Source organism: Gopherus flavomarginatus, chromosome 2, assembly GCF_025201925.1.
Source record: "Gopherus flavomarginatus isolate rGopFla2 chromosome 2, rGopFla2.mat.asm, whole genome shotgun sequence".
In the NCBI taxonomy this organism is placed as follows: domain Eukaryota; kingdom Metazoa; phylum Chordata; order Testudines; family Testudinidae; genus Gopherus; species Gopherus flavomarginatus.
In genome coordinates, this window is record NC_066618.1 from 119425701 (window position 1) to 119445239 (window position 19539).

Here is a 19539-nt window from a genome sequence, read left to right on the forward strand (position 1 = left end):
AGCTGCTTGTCTCACTTTTTGAACTTCTCTCCTGCAACTGCTCTTTATTTTTGCATGGACTGAACTGAAAGATGTTTTCCCCCCAAGGCATAACCTCCCACAGCTTTTCTCTATGTCTTCATGGAACCATTAACCCTTTCTAGAATAATCAGCAATCTGAACCCACAGTTCAGCATGTTATATCACATGATTTCCTGTGACTTCCAAGTGTTTGCCCTTTACAAATTTAACTGCTTTCTCAACAGATAGATTAACCTGTGATCATGCTTATTTTCTTCTATTTTGAGAGATATTACTGGATCCAGCGGTATTTCTCCATTTTAAGAACAGAGAATCTCTCAGACTGGCAGAGAGCTTTAAAATGGAAGAAACTTTTTGAAGTTCAACCACTATATGTTGTCTAATGTCACAATGAATAAACCTGCTCTGAATTCCCAGTTGTGTGGCCAATATGCACATAGTATTAATCTGACATTAAAAACAATTTAAACAAAGCAAACCAGATAAATTAATTTACCAAGACTGAGTTCAATTTAAAATTAATTTCCAATATTTTAATGTTGAACTCTTTTTATTTACATTATATTTTATAGCACATACTGGCAAGTCAAAGAAATACAGCTTAAAACATTGACGACAATGCTTCATACTTCTGCTCTAAAAATATTAGTCATTATATACTAAATGTCTGACTACTACGCAATTAGAAGCAGGCAGAAGTATCAGAATTCTGGCGTGTTTGAAATTGTTTGGCTACTGGCAGCACTGAGTTTTTAAACAAATGTTGCTAAGCAAAATGTCAATTGGGAATGACTTGGGATTGTAAGTATCTGCCCAAGTAAACAGGAGTGGAGAGTCACAAGAGCAACTAGAAAAATTGGGACAGAAACTTGATACAAACTTACAATGATGAACCTTGGTTTCTAGGGATCAGAATCTGATTTCACTGTGGGAAAAGTACACTAAAAATCCATCATGCAGTTCTAAAAATGCTAAATACCTGGCATCTTTTTACATGTTGAAATGCAAATGAAGAATTAAAAATTGTGTTTAACAGAAGTTTCTGCAGAAAAGTCTAAATGCTGATTAAAAGATTACACTTAGCATGGTCTATCACACAAAATAAGCTGTTGTCTGTCTTCTCCCCCCGTTATGTATGCTAATAGAATAATTTGAGCACAGTCAAAACTGCACAGGATACCCCACTTAGTGGAGAAAGCTAAAAAGCCCCATAAAAGAGAACATAAGATGATTCTTCAGTTTATACATCATCGTGTGGAGAACACACTGCAATATGTTAGAACTGCATTGCAGTTTTTAACAGGTGCTGTACTCTAAATGTGCTGTTTGAGTGTAGCTAATCAGCAAGTTCAATATATTTTATTTTATTTTGCATGTTTACATATAAATTATAATTTGGGGGTGCAAATACAGAAAGAGAGAAAACAGAAGGAGGCAGAGAATACAATGAAGGAAGGAAAAAAAGAAAACATTGAAAAGGGAACAGAGAAATTAATACTAAGAACAACCCAAGAAAAGATACATCTTGATTTATTAAAGGAAGAAACCGTGGTGGAAAACAGAAAGGGAAAGAAGGTCAAACAAAAGCAAGACAGATGCAGCAAGCAGTGTTGGTTGAATAAGGCTCAGCAAATATTAATAAATTGTACAGGTATTCATAGAATAATTTAATATTTTTGTGGCATTTAGCCAACTCTATAGCTATTCAAATACTATTCAGCAAATACATATTAGATTAATGCTTGTGGAGGCTGGCAAATATATTCAGTTAATTTTTTTCCTGCCAATCCTATTAAGTTATATTTTATATAATTTATTAAATACAAAGATGATTGACAACATTTATAACTTAACTGCAGTGTACAACAGTTTTATTCCTTTAAATTACTTGTGGCAACATGCCCACTGCATTTTTCACCCTGGCTAGCAGGTATATTTTTCAAGCTTACAGTATAATAATCATGAATACTATGCATACGTATAATACCTTTCACATAAGGATTTTACAGCACCTCTAAATCTCTGTGCAAAAGGTCTGTAAGATGGGTAAACAGAAGCACAGAAAAGTTAAGTGATACACCAAGGTCACAGCACTATACCTACACCTATATTTCAGACAACTTTATATCCACATCCCAGATCTTATGATACTTCCAAAATGAGCCACATATACTCATCTATAATCTCCTATACTCAACCAGCATATTAATTACCCACTAACCTCCCTCCAATTCACCCTTTACTAAGAGCTGAGAAACAGAGTAAACAGAAAACTGAAGTGCAACTATTTTATGCAAAAGTTAAAATAAATGCAGGGAAGGTGACTGACAGGGTGTAACTGAGTTCTAGAGAGAGACAGTTTATTTTTGAAAGAGCAGATTGATGGTTAAATGAAAAAAGCAGAAAGGTGGAAGAAAAACGCAATCCTTACCTCTCCATTCTCAAATGTAATTTCACGAACAAGAGGCACACATTTATCTTGCGTCCATGCATAAGTCAAATCAAAATTGGTCATAGAACCTAAGTATACCATATCTGGAGCATTTTCCTGTTTTCAAAAAATGTTTTGATTATTCTTATTTGAAAATAAGTAAATATTATATTCCCTAAAGGGAGATCAAATACACCTCATGGAAGTTGTTGGACAGGACTGCAATGAAGAGTTGTGTTCAGACAAATGTATTACATATGCAATCCCCAAACTATGGCTTGAAAGAACATTAAACAAATAGATATATACAACCGTTTATACAACCAACTCCACCTTACAAGTTAAGGTTAAAAATAAAAATCTGATACAATTTTGCATCTGTTAAAAAGGAGGGATTAGAATAAATTAAATATTTATTTTAGAATTTTGTAGGGATGTTGATAAATAATAACTTGGTCTATGAAGGACTGCAAGATTTCAGCTGTACACAGATGTTAGGTTTCTTAAGAGTGGTGTTTACAAAAACACTGAAAAAATTAACAGGATGGAGAGAAACTGGAATCTCAGGGCTGATTAAACTTATATTGCCAGAGAAACATTGCTAAATTGTGGCAGGCCTTCTTTCTGTATTCTTAGTATTTGACTCTGAGGAAGACTGCATGGCTTCTACTGTAGTTACTTGTGGTTGGTGTCAAGTACGCAAACTGTCAAAAGATGAGGAAATGATAACAGGCACAGATTCAAAAGTGACCTTCTAGACTTTTCCTGCAGCAAAGTGTGTTTGGAAACCCATCTGATTTTTTTTTAAAGTTATCTTTCATTGTATTTGTCACCTTGACTGTCTGCTGTCTTAGCTTAAAATAAGGAGCCCTTAAGGTTTCACTGAGATTTAAAAAGGAAAACCTGACCATTTCCTTTTATGGTGGATTTTTTACAAATAAAAAAAACTGTACATATATTTAATTATTATGAATGACTGCTTGATAACTTCTGTGATTATATAATTAACGTTAAGAGAATGTTTTCTTCAGAAAACAGAACAGCAGACACCTGTAGATAAGTCATCTAATATCAGGTGCAAGAGAAAGTGAGGGAAGGTGTGGTAAACATCACCTGCTTTGAGGAAAACAAAATCTACTCAATAAGGTACACAGGCAGAGAATTTGGCAATGCATATTGAACAAAAAATTCTGCAGGACAAAAGAAACAGAAGTGGGACACCTGACAAATGCGTAATTTTTCTGGAAAAAATTCCCTCATTTCAGGAAAGTTATAAATTTGAAATAATAAATTTAGGTGTGTATGCTTATTTTTTTCATTGTTAGACTAAGACCACTTCACCTCCCAAATTCAGAACCACTACTACCCATGTACACATATTTCTTTTTCTAAATGAAATATTCAGCTATAAAACCATTTAAAAATTGAGAAGCAGCACCATATTAAATGATCTAAACTTCCATAAGACCACATTTAATACACATAATGAAAACAAGCAAAATAAGTAGTTAAACTTACCCCCGGTGGCTTGTAGATTATGTTGTCCCCACTAAATCTCTCTGGTTTTGAAACAGGCCTAGAAAAAGCAGCGAAGAAATATGCTTTCGTAATGATAGATAAATATAAAATGGCTTAGATAATCAAAGCAATAATCCACTTGGCTGAAATTGCTATCATACCTCATTTATTTTTTAGGTACACATTCATTACCAGTTTTGAGCACCAAGAAACTGATCTTCCAATTAAGGTACTAGAGAGATCAACTAGAATTGGGTGTGAGGGGACAGAGAGAGGACGATGTGGAATTAAGATGAACAGGTTTTGGTGTATGTGGGGAGCTTCCCAGTGCAAGTGATGCACATTGATGAATATAAACTAATTTTGGGTAATAAAGTTTTTTGTTTTTGATAACGGGGGTTTGGATAAAAGAGGTTCTAATATATCGGTGCATCATCTTCTGATTACTACACCACATTACTTTGTATAATTTAAAGGTTATCTGCAAAGGATTTTTTAAAAGTGTTGGCCCTTTTTGTTTCTTCATGATGTAAAGGCAGCCTGAAAAAAGAGTGTGGGTATGTGGGGGGAGAGAGGTATGTGCATTAATAAATCTTTTTTTCTGCTTACTCTTTTAACTGAGGATTCAGCTTTTTTCTACCGTGGACTCTATAGATGACTAGAAAACTAATGAAATTATGACTTCGCAAGAGGTTAAATTAAAACCTGAGCAACAGAACAAACAAAAAAGTCAAGACTGTTTAAAAAGAAGTTACCTTTCTTACAGTAACTGGAGTTCTCAGAGACTTGTTGTCTATATATATTACAGTCTTGGTGTGCATGTGCCTCATGTAGTTGATATTGGAATTTATTGCCCAACAATGTTCGGTGGGGCCATACCTGCACCCTGAGTGTCCTCCTGCTCCTGTACTGAGGACATATGGGGGAGTGGGAGAAGAAGAGTGCCCAACAGCCACTCAGTTCCTTTATCATCACAGAATTCAGGAGTTAAAACACTCGATAGTAATGGGGAAGGAAGATGGGTTGTGGAATATATGTGGACACTTCAAAGAACTCCAGATCTATTTACAGATGACACAGTCCTGGAAACTGTGAGGTGTAACAAAATCCTTGGTCATCCACTTAGTCTGACAAACAATGTCTGCTCACATGGTATGCTAGGGCACTGTGTAGACTTGAGAGATGTGGTGTTACGGGAGACATTGCCAAATGCAGCAGTTCCATAATCCAACCACTTCTGTATATAAAGGGGATAATCGGGCTCCCCACTATTGTTTTATATAAATGTAGTTGTGTTGTTGGTCATACTTTGGTCAGTCCTTGGATCACTGGTAGGAGAGCAACACAGGTTTAGTGAACCACACTAAGCTTTAATATATTTATATTTATGTGAAGTCAAGTCTATTCATGGGTCCATAGACTTTGTACCCAATGGTCTAGATGTGCTTCCCACCCAAGAAGGAATACATCTGTCACTCTAAGATCTTGGTTAGGAGGTTCTGAGACAGAGAGAGAAAGATACTCCCTTTTGCACACCCTCCACCAATTGCATAATGTGAGAACCTAGGGAGGGATCCATAGAGGCCCAAGCATGTAGTGTCTGCTTGCATGCAATATAGGTGTAGCCTGGGAGGCTGCATGAAGACTGAGCAAGAGGCCATGAGTACAAAGAGGTTTGGGATATATCTACATTATGGAGACTATACTGGCATAGTTCTGTTAACATAGCTATACTGGCCTAGCCCAGTAACATACATGCAGCCTATACTGACAGGAGTTTGCTGGGGTAGGAATACCACCTCCTTGAATATAGTTAGCTGTGTTGACAGAAGCCCTCTTCCGTCGACATACTGGGCCTACACTGGGGTTTTTGTCAACACAGCAATGTCAGCCAGCAGTGTGGATTTTTCACACTCCTGACTGATATAGCCATGCCCGGGTCAGCTCCCACTGGGGCAGGGAGGGAGTGCCACCCAGCTCTGCTCCTGGCCTGGGTCTGGCTGCTGGCCTCCACTCCCATGGCTTCACCCCTGGTCCCGCACCCAGGTCTCCGGAGCTCACAGGTGCACTTCTGGACTGAGCAGAGCTAGTTCAGGGAAAGAAGATGAAGTCTATGCTGCCCAGATGAGAGGCAGGGGGCATGGATCAGTCTAACAAAAGAGATTAAGACGTGTTTCTTGCTTTTGAAGTCTGTTTTGAAAAGGATTTGCATACTGAGCACGTGTCAAGACTTGACCCGCCCGTGACAAAAAGACATCATTAATGAGCACTGCCACCTTGCAAGTGGGGCAATACTTAAAGCCAGGCAATTTAGGATCAGGCATTCCTATGCCCTAGTACCATGAACATCTTCCTGTCAAAAGGTAAAAGAAAAGAGAACAAGATAGGCAAAACTTGCCAACAGGAAAACTATCTAATCTATTCTTAACACTAATATGTAAAAATAGCCACAAAAGTCTTTGTGAAAGTGCATTGAGATGCAGATAGTGTGGAGCTCTGTCTTGCAGCCGCAGTGGTGAGACGGAACCGAGTGGTGATTAGGCCTGTGTCACCTTTTTTGCCCTTGATACAGGAGCATGAGGACACTCAAGGTGCATGCAGGATCCTAAAAGACATTGCTGGCTAAAGAGATTCCAATCTCGAGTGCATGCACACCAAGAGTGCAATGTATATGGAAAGACCCTACAGAATAACTCCTGTTTTTGTGTCTGTTGTCACCTGTTTAGCTCCACTACCTAATGAACACCAGAGTTGACACACCAGAAAGGGGAAAGCTGAGGAGCAGGGGGAAAAGAGGCGGAAAGGAAGGATATTCTCGCTTCCCTCCCCAATTTTATTTTTGCCTTCAAAGTATCTCTCCATCCTTTCTTATAGATTTTAGCCTCCTTTAGCCCAACTGCCATGGGACAGCCTGGAAATTCCTAGTTTGCATATGAAGAGTTAATGTGTCCCTGCTGTAAGTCACTGAGACAGCTATGAGACCAATATGGTACAAAGGCAGGTAGTAAAATAAATAATAATAATAATAATCATTTAACAAAACAAACAAATACTAACTCAAGAACCTGATCCAAAGTTCTTATGTCCACTTCAATGGGCATTAGATCAGGCCTCTAACTATTAAAGCATACTTCATATCAGAAGGTAGATCCTTAATATCTAAATTCTTCATTAATAATTAGAAGAAAGAATCTAGTGTTTATGATTTATTGATTTCATCTGTGCATTCCACAGGGAGAAAAACCAAATATCTGAATGTTTCTTTTCCTGTTACTATGTAATATACAGTTTAGTTTTTCCAATAAAAAGCAAGTCAAACACTGATAAACACAAGTGAACTCTATTCCATCTTTCCCAATAAGTTGCTCTCTTACATCTAGTTTCTATCAGTGTTGAGGCAGTAGTTTCCCACCATTAGTTATATAAAATTTACTTATACCTGACCTAAGAAAAGCCAATGGATCCCATGTAGATGCATTTTTGTAATTATGACTTGATAAGACACAAATCCCCAAATGTTCTCCAAAGGATAATCTCTAACAGCCACATTTTAGTTTTGCTTCATTTAATCTAATTATCCTCCCTCTTGCTTCTTGTGTTTATGCCATTCAAATACTTGCATCTGTTTCTATCTGCCTACCTTAGTTGTCATTCTGACCATGAGATATATATTTAATGTACTTTTATTGTACCCCAGGTACAGAAGACAACTCTCCAGCAGTGCATAATTATATGCATATTAATAAAAGGAGTTTTCTAACATAATTGCCTGCCTCCTTATCTTTCCCATTTTCCTTTGGGCATATATAACTCAAAAAACAAAAGATACAACCACTACGACAGAACCGCTCCCCTCTCTTAATAAAGGAACTAAACGGAGGGAACTTCCCATGTTCAAAGTTGTCTTTCACTGTACCAGACTCAAAAGTAGGTGTGGAAAGAGAAGTATCTCAGCTACTATCAACTTAATCAGGTCCTACACCTATAGATAAGAAAAACAAAGTTCTGGAGTACAATCTGTTGTGGGACCCATTTCTTTTGTCAAGGCCCTCTTCTGTCTCCTTCCACTTCCATCACTGGTCATGTGTATGTAACCACTTTTACTGAGTTCAGCACAATTAAAATCAAACAGCAGTGGAGTGCATTACATAAAGAAAACAAAAAAAAAGCAGCTCTCACAGTAAAAGACACCCCTTTTACAAAGTGATCAACAAAGAAAAATGAAAACAAGTTTCATTTTGTGCCATGATTTGTCTTTCTTTCTTTTTTTTCGGGGGGGGCGGGGAGTGGATAAAAGTGGTCTACAAGGTCTTGTTCTATTTTAGTGCCTCAAATTCAAGTGTCCTGTCTATTATTTGTTTTATCTGGAACACTATGGATGACTGGATAAATGACTGGATATAAAAGAGGCTATGCAAATTAAACCTGGTTGAGGGGGGAAATGATTAAGGGCTTGTCTACATAGGACGTTAGTGCATGGCAAGCTAGGGTGCGAATCTACAGTGTACTAGCTTGTAACTTCCCACTCCTATTCATCATCTATTATGCAGGTAGAATCTTTTTCTCTCTTTCCTACTGATGATTAAAACACAAGTCAGAATCATGGACCGCATAACTATAGTTTCTAAAACATTCCTCAAACTGTTAAATCAATTCTTCCACTTCCAAAATCACTAGGGTTTTTCCTTGAATTCCCTATAGTATATCAATATATTTCTAGTACTAAAAAGTGATTTCCCTCCTCCTCCTAACAGCTTCTTCTGATTTGGCTTCTGTGCAACTTTCCACACTGTGGACCATAGCACTGTCCCATAGCACCTCTGCAGCTACAGACTCTCTCCCCCACTGTAGTTTCAATCCTATTAACAACAGTCCTAGTCTCCGGTGTTTGTTCGTCCTCTTTGCAAAGACCTCCTATATTGTTCAGTCTATGATGCTCTTCTTTCTTATCCATCTTGTTCCTAAGCAGTGACCACTAACTTTTACACTGGTGATATTTCAACTCGGATTTTCTTTATAATTCTTTGAAATTGTGCCCATCCTGCCAATTCTCTCCATGTACCATAACAAGTAAAATTGTGGCGTTTTTTCGACTTCCGTTACCTAAATAACTCAAAGACAGCACTGCTTTGGCAAGGTAGAAACAGCATTGTCTTGAGGATGGTTTGTGAGGCGGTCTGCTTTTCGTGCAAAATGAAAAGCTTTCATATTTATTTCAACTCATTGTAAGAGAAATCTGGACATGATTGTTCATATAGCCTTACAGTTGTTAAGCTGTCTGTCCAGACTCAGACTGGGAGAACCCTATTAAGGATTAGGAGGTACTTTATAATCTTTAGAGTTTATAGGTGGATTTTGGATTTGACTAGAACCATTTTTCCTTGAACCATTTAGTTCTATATACTCCAAACTAGAAACACCTGTCTGTGTAAGTTTCCAGCAGGGGAGCCTAGAGAAAAAAAATCCTTCCAACAAGTTTGGAACCTGAAGTCACCGTAACAGTTGTGGAAAATGTATCACTCTCCAGGTTCAGTGCCTCACAGGATCTACCTTGAAGCAGGTTATGAAAGTGGAAAAGAGCCCAGAGGATTATCTCAGGCCAACAGATACAGATCTCAGCAAAACAAGCAGTACTGCAGATGACAAACCTCGTTATCCTTTGCTTCAGTATGGTTGCCTACTCAAGGCAGGAAAGCTCTGCCCATGCGACATGGACTGTGTTCTGTCAGGTTCAGAGAATTGCTGCTGAATTGTATAACTAACTTCAGAAAGCTGAGCAGCACTAGGATGTGGGAGATTGCCATCTGAGAGGCTTTTCCTTAGACTAATCAGTTATACAAATATGGACGTTCCTTCGTTCCAGAACTGGGCTGCAACTATGCTTTGTGAAAAAACGAAGCAGAAGACAGGCTATCAGGGAGAGTACAGAAATGGAAATTAAGTCTCTTAAGGAAGTGATGAGGGGGATGATGTCGATAACAGCTGGACTGGGGAGATGGGAATGTAGAGATAGGCATATTACAAGTTTAGAGAGAGATTCTCTGGGATTGAGGCTAGGAAAACTGAGATTGATTCTGTTTTGAAATACTTGGCAACTAAGTGGCTTAACCACTTGAGGTCCAATATAAGATGGTCCCTTTGACATTATTTCAATTAAATCGAGGAGCCCAAGCACTGGTGTTTTGAAAGCATGTAGATCACAGTCACTATAATAAATGAGTAACAAACCGTTCAAAAACAGTTTGAATTCGACTGAAGAAGCGAGCAGGGCTATCAGCTGGAAGCTTGCACAATTCAGAAATCTAGCAGACAGAATAAATTTTAGCACACACAATAAAATTTACCTAACAGACAAAATATTAGACAATTATTGGATTCTTCAATAGAGAAGAATAGCATAGTTTGATTTATTCTCTTCTAATCTAATATGCAGAACATTGGCCTCTCCAAGTGAGAACAGGAGGGGTTAGCCTTCAAAATTTGGTGATATTTAGAGCAAACAGAGAAGACTGTTTTGGAATATCCTCAGAGGCAGTTTCCAGGAAAATGTGGGTTACTCAAATACACATTGTCAGGATCTACAAATAGATAGATTAGAAGCAGTGACAGTTGAAAACCAAAAGGCACCAGCACTTCTTTAGACTAGTTCTTGGATGTCTTACAATATCTAAATAAATATTTTCAGTAAGAATTTCAGGTCATTACTATTGCCTACTGTTCCTGAAGTGGTGGGACAGAGAAATCCTTAATATCATTTTTATACTTCTACTGGCTTTTGAAGGAGCATTTGAGAGATTTGGAAGAATGGAAAGACTCTATAAAGAAACAAGATTCTGAATAGTAGTTTAGTACTTCTGGTCCTCAGAACAAGAATGAAAGTTGTGGTCACAGAGCATCTGAAGGATTTTACTGCCTCAGATGCTGGTTCACTGGTTTGAAACATGAGGCAGATGCAGCGAGCCTGAGATATGCAGCCTTGCCAAAATAGAAACACTTGATTATTCTCCATGATCTTCTCTACTTTCACAGCCATATCCTTTTAATAGAAATACACCTCTTTTGTTAAGCTCTAACTCACCAGAAGATAAACTAGGAAAAAGTGAGGACCACTTGTATTGTGCTGATTTTGTTTACTTGCTTGTTTTATTGGCTTCTTGTGCATGTTTTAAGAGGCCGTAGCTGTGTACTGAGCTTGTTCAACTGGAAGAAACATTCTTCTACACTATCTATATCTATCTCAATTTCTCTGCCAATCCTCATTATTATTTAACTCAAAAACATTTTGGAATTCCGTTTGTGTGAAAGACATTATACTAACTAAGGTCCTGATCTTGCAACATGAAGCAGACAGAAAAATTTGCAAGAGGCCCAGTCACTTTAAATAGTCATTTGCCAGCACACTAAACATTGCAAAAGTAGGATCTATAGTAGCATTTTATTACCTCTACAATTACAAAAAATTAGCCATTTTATTTTTCTCCCAACTGAATTACTTTTATAGTTGAAATACGGCAGTTAATACATTATTTAATAAAATATAGATAACTGTCAACCTCTATCGTGTTTTCTATCAGAAGATTCCAATGCACTTACCAATATTAAATTAACTCATGCTGCTGCAGCAGCTTCACCGTTATTGATATAGGTTAAAGCTAGCTTGGATACATCTATGTGTGCTACAACAACTGCCCCTCCCTCACACCCCAAATAACTGCTGTGTAGCCATTCCCTTTGTCTTATTCTTTAACCAGTAAACTGAACTGGCATGTAATTGAGCTCATTACTGCTTAGTGATAGTTTTTGTTGTTGACTATTGAGAACCAAAGTCAAAAGCTGTATGTCACATATTACCAGCACATCCACATTAAAGGGAGGGTCAATTTTCTAAAGGCATAAATGACAGTTATGCACTTCTCTTTCATAAGACATGTAACTGCCATTGTGCCTCTGAAAGTTAAATATCTTCCCCTAAACATTTAATGTTCTTCTACAGCATTGCTACAGATATTTTGTTGGGCTCAGAATTTCTGATAGAAAAAACCTAATTTTACATGACAATACTACTGTAAATCAAGAATAAAAATAGATATACTTCACTCATTTTTGGTTAATTTAGGGTGTTCTTCAATAGTGGAATCTGCCACAAGGTGTTTAACTTGCGATGAAGTTCTTTATCACGGAAAAGGAAAGTCCTTTACAAACTAAGTTGACATTTTAGCACTGCCCACACCTCCAGATCTTACTAACAAAGGTGTCAGTGTGAGTTAGATTCTTTAACCAACCTTAGGCCATGTCTACACTACAGAGTTAAGTTGACTTAAGTTACATCAATGATCATAAGCCGCTTTAATTACACCGGTTGTACATATCCACACAATGCTCCGTGTGTCAGCGGAGCATGTCCACAGTTGGTGCTCTTGCATTTACAGAGAGTGTTGCATCGTGGGTAGCTATCCCACTGTGCAACTTGTCACCCTCTGCCATTGGGAGCTCTGGGAATGGATCATGGTGCATCATGAGGGTGTGTTCACCATCCCATGATGCAGTTCTTTCTGTCCCATCATTTCATGGGCTTGCGACTTGGTTTCATGCCATTTTTCAACAGCCCTTGTTAATTGTGTGCCTGCCATCTCTGCCTGAAAATATAGATCCTGCACTGCTGACCATTCTGGTGATGAGCATTATGAACACAACATGGCTGGTTATGCAGCTATGAATCAGAGAGTCAATCGGTGGTGCCTGCCCTGCTGTGTGCCATGGAAAGAAATAATTCAAGATTGCTGCTGGCATTCACAGAGCAGCTGCATACAGTGAACCATCGGTACTGGGCTTGGGAAACAAGTACTGAGTGCTGAGATTGCATCGTGATGCACGTATGGGATGACAAGCAGTGGCTGTAGAACTTTTACATGTGCAAATCCACTGTTCTGGAACTGTGTGCTGGCTCGCCTTACCACTGCGACACCAGAATGAGAGCTGACCTGAGGAAAAGCGAATGGCGATCACTGTGTGGAAACTGTCAAATTCAGACTGCTACTGGTCAGTAGCAAATCAGTTTGGAGTTGGAAAGTCCACCGTGAGGGTTATAGTGAATGCAAATGTGCAGGGCTATTAATCATCTCCTGTAACGAAGGCCTATGACTATCAATAATGTGCAGGAAATTGCTGACGGCTTTGAGGCAATGGGATTCCCTAACTGTGGTGAGGCGATAGACAGAACACACATCCCAATTTTGGACCCAGAACATCTTGCGACAGAGTACATTAACCGAAAAGGCTACTTCTCCATGGTCTTGCAGGCACTGGTGCATCATCATGGATGTTTCACTGACATCAGTGCAGGGCGGTCGGGGAGGTACATGATGTGCACATCTTTAGGAACACTGGACGGTATAGAAAGCTGCATACTGGGACTTTCTTTTCAGACCAGAAGATTCCAATATGGTATGTGGAAATGCTCATAGTGATCTTGGGAGACCCTGCCAATCCCTGGTTCCCGTGGCTCATGAAGCCTTACACTGGGAACCTAGACAGCAGCAAAGAGTGCTTCAATAACAGGCTCAGCAGGTGCTGAATGACTGCTGAATGTGCCTTTGGCTGATTAAAAGATTGTTGGTGCTGCCTTTTTGGCAGGTTAGATCTCCGTGAGGAAAATATTCCGATGGTCATTGCCACCTGCTGTACTCTGCATAATACTTGTGAAGCGAAGGAAGAAAAGTTTCCCTGGGATGGAGTGCTGAAGAAGATCAGTTAGCTGCTGATTTTGAGCAGCCAGATACCAGGGCAATTAGAGGGTCATAGCAGGGGGCTATTTGAAATAGTGAGGCTTTGAAGGAGCATTTTGACACTGAATCCCAGTAACGTGTCTTTATGTCTTGGAATGACCCTTATAGGGCTTGCTTCCTGAGCATTAATTGTACTGAGCAAATATTTCTGCCTACAGCCACTGTGTTTGATGTTAGCACCAATTCATGTGTGTATGACACAAATAAAGACCCATTTTATTTCAAAGCTTAAAAACAGGACAAAACACAAAAAAATTGTCAAACAGGGGACATGGTAATGAGGAACAGTCTCTTGGTTACGGCTCTCACAGCTGTGAGTATCTCCAACTTTCATTGTGGAGTGCATAGGATACTCCAAGGAACTAGGAAAATATACTCCTGGGGAGATTCTGCATCACTGCGCATATTGCATGTGCTGTGCATATTTTTATTTTTATTGCTACTTTTTTATTTTATTTTTTTTGTGTGCAGAAAATAGCTTCTACTGAACAGTTGCTGCAGTTCCACCTTTTGCCCACCAGAGGGCACTGTGGTGCTAGAACACAGCAGCTGCTCCTGGCCAGCCCCAGTTACAATAGTGAAGAGAAAAAGCCTGCCTTCTTCATGCTGCCTGTTGGGCCAGACCAGAGACAGGAGATCTGGGGCAGAGAGGAGGGTCAGACAGGGACTCATAAGGGCTAGTGGGGGAGGACAGACTCGGGCAGAATGGGCGTGGAGGTGCAGGGCCACAGGGGGGAAGGAGGTGCAGGGCCACGGGGCAGAGGGGAAGGGCATATGGGTTGAGTGGGGACACAGAGACAGATGGGGACAGAGGTGCCAGGACACATGGGGGAACAGGGACACGTGGGAACAGGGGCAGATGTGCTTGGCTGAATGAGGGAGGCTAGAGGTCAGCCAGGGACTGCATGGGGGATGCTCCCTAACAATCCATCTCCACCTCCGCCCCCCCTCCCCCAAACCCCTCTGTTCCATACTTTTCCCACTCATACTCAACAACTCTTCAAGTTCATACCCAGGCTCCTTCCCAGCAATTACTTCCCTCTCTCTCAGCTGCTCCGTTAGCCCTGACTTCCCCCAAGCCTTTGCACTGCCTCTGAGCGGTGCAGGATATACAGTTCTATATTGTAGTTTAAATGAATTAGTACTCAGAGTTCTGTATTAATATGCCTAGTAAGGAATCCATTTGTCAAAAAACATTTCCTGAATCTTTTTGTCTGTATTGTTACAGATATACTTGCCAACAGGCACTTCAAAATGAATTACAAAACTAATTGAAACTAGTGTGATTATATTGTATTATTTTGACAAAATATGCAGAATTTTTTAGAATTTTAAAATATTGTGTGCAGAATTTTTTATTTTTTGGCACAGAAATCCCCCAGGAGTAATCATATAAAGAATGTGGTGTGGGAATTTGGGGAGGGCAGGGAATGGAGTTCTGTATTGGCTGCAGGGGGAATTGTGCACACATGTGCCCAAACTGCAGTGCAATGAGGGACTTGAGCATCTCTGTCTGGCCCTCCAGTAGCTTTATCATCTGCTCCTGCGACTGTGTTTTTTCCGGGCTATCCTGCCTGAGTCTTTCATTAATTGACTCCCTCCACCCTCTTATAGATTCATAGATTCTAGGGTCAGAAGGGACCAATGTGATCATCTAGTCCGACCCCCTGCACAAAGCAGGCCACAGAACCCTACCCATCCACTTCTATAACAAACCCCTAACCTATGCCTGAGTTATTGAAGTCTCCAAATTGTGGTCTGAAGACCTCAAGCTGCAGAGAATCCACCAGCAAGTGACTCATGCCCCACGCTGCAGGGGAAGGTGAAAAAAATTCCTTCCCGACCCCAAATATGGCGATCAGCTAAACCCTGAGCATGTGGGCAAGACTCACCAGCCAGCACTCAGGAAAGAATTCTCTGCAGTAACTCAGATCCCATCCCATCCAACATCCCATCACCAACCACTGGGCATACTTATCTGGCGATAATCAAAGATCAATTGCCAAAATTAGGCTCTCCCATCATACCATCCCTTCCATAAACTTACCAAGCTTAATCTTAAAGCCAGATATGTCTTTTGCCCCCACTACTCCCCCTGGAAGGCTGTTCCAGAACTTTACTCCTCTAATGGTTAGAAACCTTCGTCTAATTTCAAGTCTAAACTTCCTAGTGTCCAGTTTATACCCATTTTTTCTTGTGTCTACATTGGCACTAAGCTTAAATAATTCCTCTCCCTCCCTAATATTAATCCCTCTGATATATTTATAAAGAGCAAGCATATCCCCCCTCAGCCTTCTTTTGGCTAGACTAAACAAGCCAAGCTCTTTGAGTCTCCTTTCATAAGACAGGTTTTCCATTCCTCGGATCATCCTAGTAGCCCGTCTCTGAACCTGTTCCAGTTTGAATTAATCCTTCTTAAACATGGGAGACAAGAACTGCACACAGTATTCCAGGTGGGGTCTCACCAGCGCCTTATATAACAGTACTAACACCTCCTTATCTTTGCTGGAAATACCTCGCCTAATGCATCCTAAAACTGCATTAGCTTTTTTAACGGCCATATCACATTGGCGGCTCATAGTCATCCTGTGATCTACCAATACCCCAAGGTCCTTCTCCTCCTCTGTTGCTTCCTGCTCTTGTTTCGCTATGTGATGCGTCTGTTGACTGCATCACTTCACAAAACATATCCTTACTCTTCCTAGTTTCCCTCATTATCTGTATGGCCCTATCAAATTCATAGCCATGAAAAACATGTCATGGATCGTGAAATCTGGTCTCCTGCCATGAAAACTGGTCTTTTGTGTGCTTTTACCCTATACTATACAGATTTCACGGGGGAGACCAGGGTTTCTCAAATTGCGGGTCCTGACCCAAAAAGAAGTTGCTGGGGGGGGGCCCCACAAATTTATTTGGGGGGGAGGGGTCTCAGTATTGCCACCCTTCTGCACTGCTTTCAGAGCTGGGTGGCCGGAGAGTGGTGGCTGCTCACTGAGGGCCCAGCTCTGCACGGAGCAGCGCAGAAGTAGGGGTGGCAAAACCATACCATACCATGCCATCCTTAATTCTGCTCTGCTGCTGGCGGCAGCTCTGCCTTCAGAGCTGGGCTCTTGGCTAGCAGCTGCCACTCTCCAGCTGCCCAGCTCTGAAGGCAGCACCGCTTCCAGCAGCAGTGCAGAAGTAAGGGTAATAATATGGCAACCTCCCCTACAACCTTGCAACCCCACAACTCCTTTTTTTGGTCAGGACTTCTACAATTACAACACCATGAAATATCAGATTTAAATAACTGATATCATGAGATTTACAATTTTTAAAATCCTATGATGGTGAAACTGACCAAAATGGACTGTGAATTTGGTAGGGCTCTACTTATCGGACACAGGCACTCCACTGGTGCGGGGGAGTGGGCCCTCAAGGGCACATCTGCAGAAGCCAAAGAAACAATGAAAGAGACAGTATTGTGAGTTCACTTACACCCATGAATCACAAAAAAGTTACACAAGCTTATTTCCTGCTGTCCCTTTGCTAGGACAGTTCGCAAGAGTCCGAAAAATGGTGAGGTCAGCTGAGGGGTGGAGGGTAGTGCGTTTTGGAGGGGGAGTGGGCAAGAAGGGACTAAGGGTCTGGGTGATTTGTGAAGAGGGTTACTACACACGCCTAAGGATAGTATTCTGAATATTGGCACCTTTTGCCACAGGCGGGGGTAATTGAACCTGATATCTCACTCCTGAGGGTAACCCAGGACGCAAGGGTGCATTTCCTGCATGCGTGTGGCTTCAGACCAGGTCAGCATGCTGCTCGCCTGTGTGCCACTCTGGTCCCTTCTGAAATAATTTCCAGTTCATGCAGCAACAATCCCTACAGCAAAACAAGGCAATTCTGCCAAGGAATCTTCGGCAGAGGATTGCAGAATACCTCCAGGAAAGTTTTCTAGAAATCTCTATGGAGAATTTGCAGGACATCCTGGTGTACATTAACAAACTTTTCCGCCAGGCCCCCCACTGCACAGCTGCATAGGCTCATTTGTTAATTTCTGTTCCTTATCACTCATGCCCGTCACCCCAATCGGGGTATGGGCCGCCAACCACAGATCTCCAGAGTCCTCTATCCTGGGCCATTCGCTCTAGCTGGTTCCAGGTATAGCCCATTTTTTTGCTATCAGCCTGAAGGTCACGTCGCCAGGTGTTTCTTGGACGGCCTCTGTTCCGCTTGCCTTGGGGGTTCCACCGCAGTGCCTGTCCGGTGATGTTAGTTGGCTGCTTACGTAGTGTATGTCCTATCCAACCCCACCTTCTCCTTCTGATTTCTTCCTCTGCTGGGAGTTGACAGGTCCTCTCCAAGAGGTGGATGTTACTGATGGTGTCTGGCCAGCGGATCTGGAGAATCCTTCTGAGGCAGCTATTAATGAAGGTCTGGATCTTCCTGATGGTTGTTTTGGTTGTCCTCCAGGTTTCAGCTCCATACAGTAGGACTGATTTCACATTGGAGTTGAACAGTCGAATTTTTATTGCCAAAGACAGCTCTCTGGAGCTCCAGATGTTCTTGAGCTGTAAGAAGGCTGCTCTTGCCTTACCAATCCTTACTTTGATGTCTGCTTCTGTGCCACCCTGCTGGTCGATGATGCTACCTAGGTAGGTGAAGGACTGCCCTTCTTCCAGGGGGCTTCCATTCAGTGTAACTGGGTCATTGCTGATGGAGTTAATCCTAAGGATCTTGGTCTTGACCTTGTGACTGTTGAGGCCAGCCTGTGATGATGTGGCTGCCACTACGTTGGTCTTCTCTTGCATCTGCTGTTTACTGTGCGAAAGGAGTGCAAGGTCGTCAGCAAAGTCCAGGTCATCAAGCTGGGTCCACAACATCCACTGGATTCCGTTCCTACGCTCGTAAGTGGATGTCTTCATAATCCAATCGATGACGAGGAGAAAGAGAAGTGGTGACAATAAGCATCTTTGCCTGACTCCAGTTTGCACCTGGAAGCTGTTAGTAAGCTGCCCTCCATGGATCACTCTACAGTGTATACCGTCATATGAGTTCTTGATCAGGTTGACCACCTTTGCTGGGATGCCATAGTGCCGAAGGAGCTTCCAGAGGGTCTCTCGATCCACGCTATCGAACACTTTCTCATAATCAGCAAAGTTGATGTACAACGAGGAGTTCCACTCTATAGACTGCTCGACTATGATGCGAAGCGTTGCTATCTGGTCCGTGCATGATCTATTCTGCCGGAAACCTGCCTGTTCATCTTGTAGCTGTGGATCGACGTCATCCTTCATTCTCTCTAAGAGGACTCGGTTGAAGACCTTGCCTGGCACTGACAGGAGTGTGATTCCTCTATAATTGGCACAGTTGCTAAGATCTCCTTTCTTGGGGATTTTGATGAGATATCCCTTTTCCAGTCTACCGGAATCACTTCTTCTTCCCATATCTTCTCAAAGAGGGGGTACAGCATTTCCACTGAAGCATCCAGGTCTGCTTTCAGGGCCTCTGCTGGGATGTCATCAGGTCCAGCCCCCTTTCTATTCTTCATCATGGTGATGGCTTTTCTGATCTCATCTTTGGTTGGTTTATTGCAATTAATTGGGAGGTCCTCGTTGGCTGGGTTGATATCTGGTGGATTTGGTGGTGCTGGTCTGTTCAGGAGTTCCTCAAAGTGCTCTGCCCATCTGTTCATCTGTTGTTCTATTCCTGTTATAGACTTTCCCTGCTTGTGTTTAATGGGACGTTCTGGCTTGCTGAACTTTCCAGACTGTCGCTTGGTAGTATCATACAGCTGTTTCATAT

At 41.2% G+C, this 19539-nt stretch overlaps 1 protein-coding gene across 1 annotated transcript in view; it reads right to left on the reverse strand.

Annotated features, from left to right (window-relative positions):
• The window catches only part of ERP44 (endoplasmic reticulum protein 44), a 119934-nt gene that overhangs the window by 21422 nt on the left and 78973 nt on the right, over positions 1–19539 (reverse strand). The window contains exons 7-8 of the mRNA XM_050938242.1: positions 3971–4028; positions 2453–2569 (exon numbers count right to left, since the gene is read on the reverse strand). Of these exons, the coding sequence (XP_050794199.1) occupies positions 2453–2569; positions 3971–4028 (175 nt within the window). The remainder of the gene's footprint in view (positions 1–2452; positions 2570–3970; positions 4029–19539) is intronic.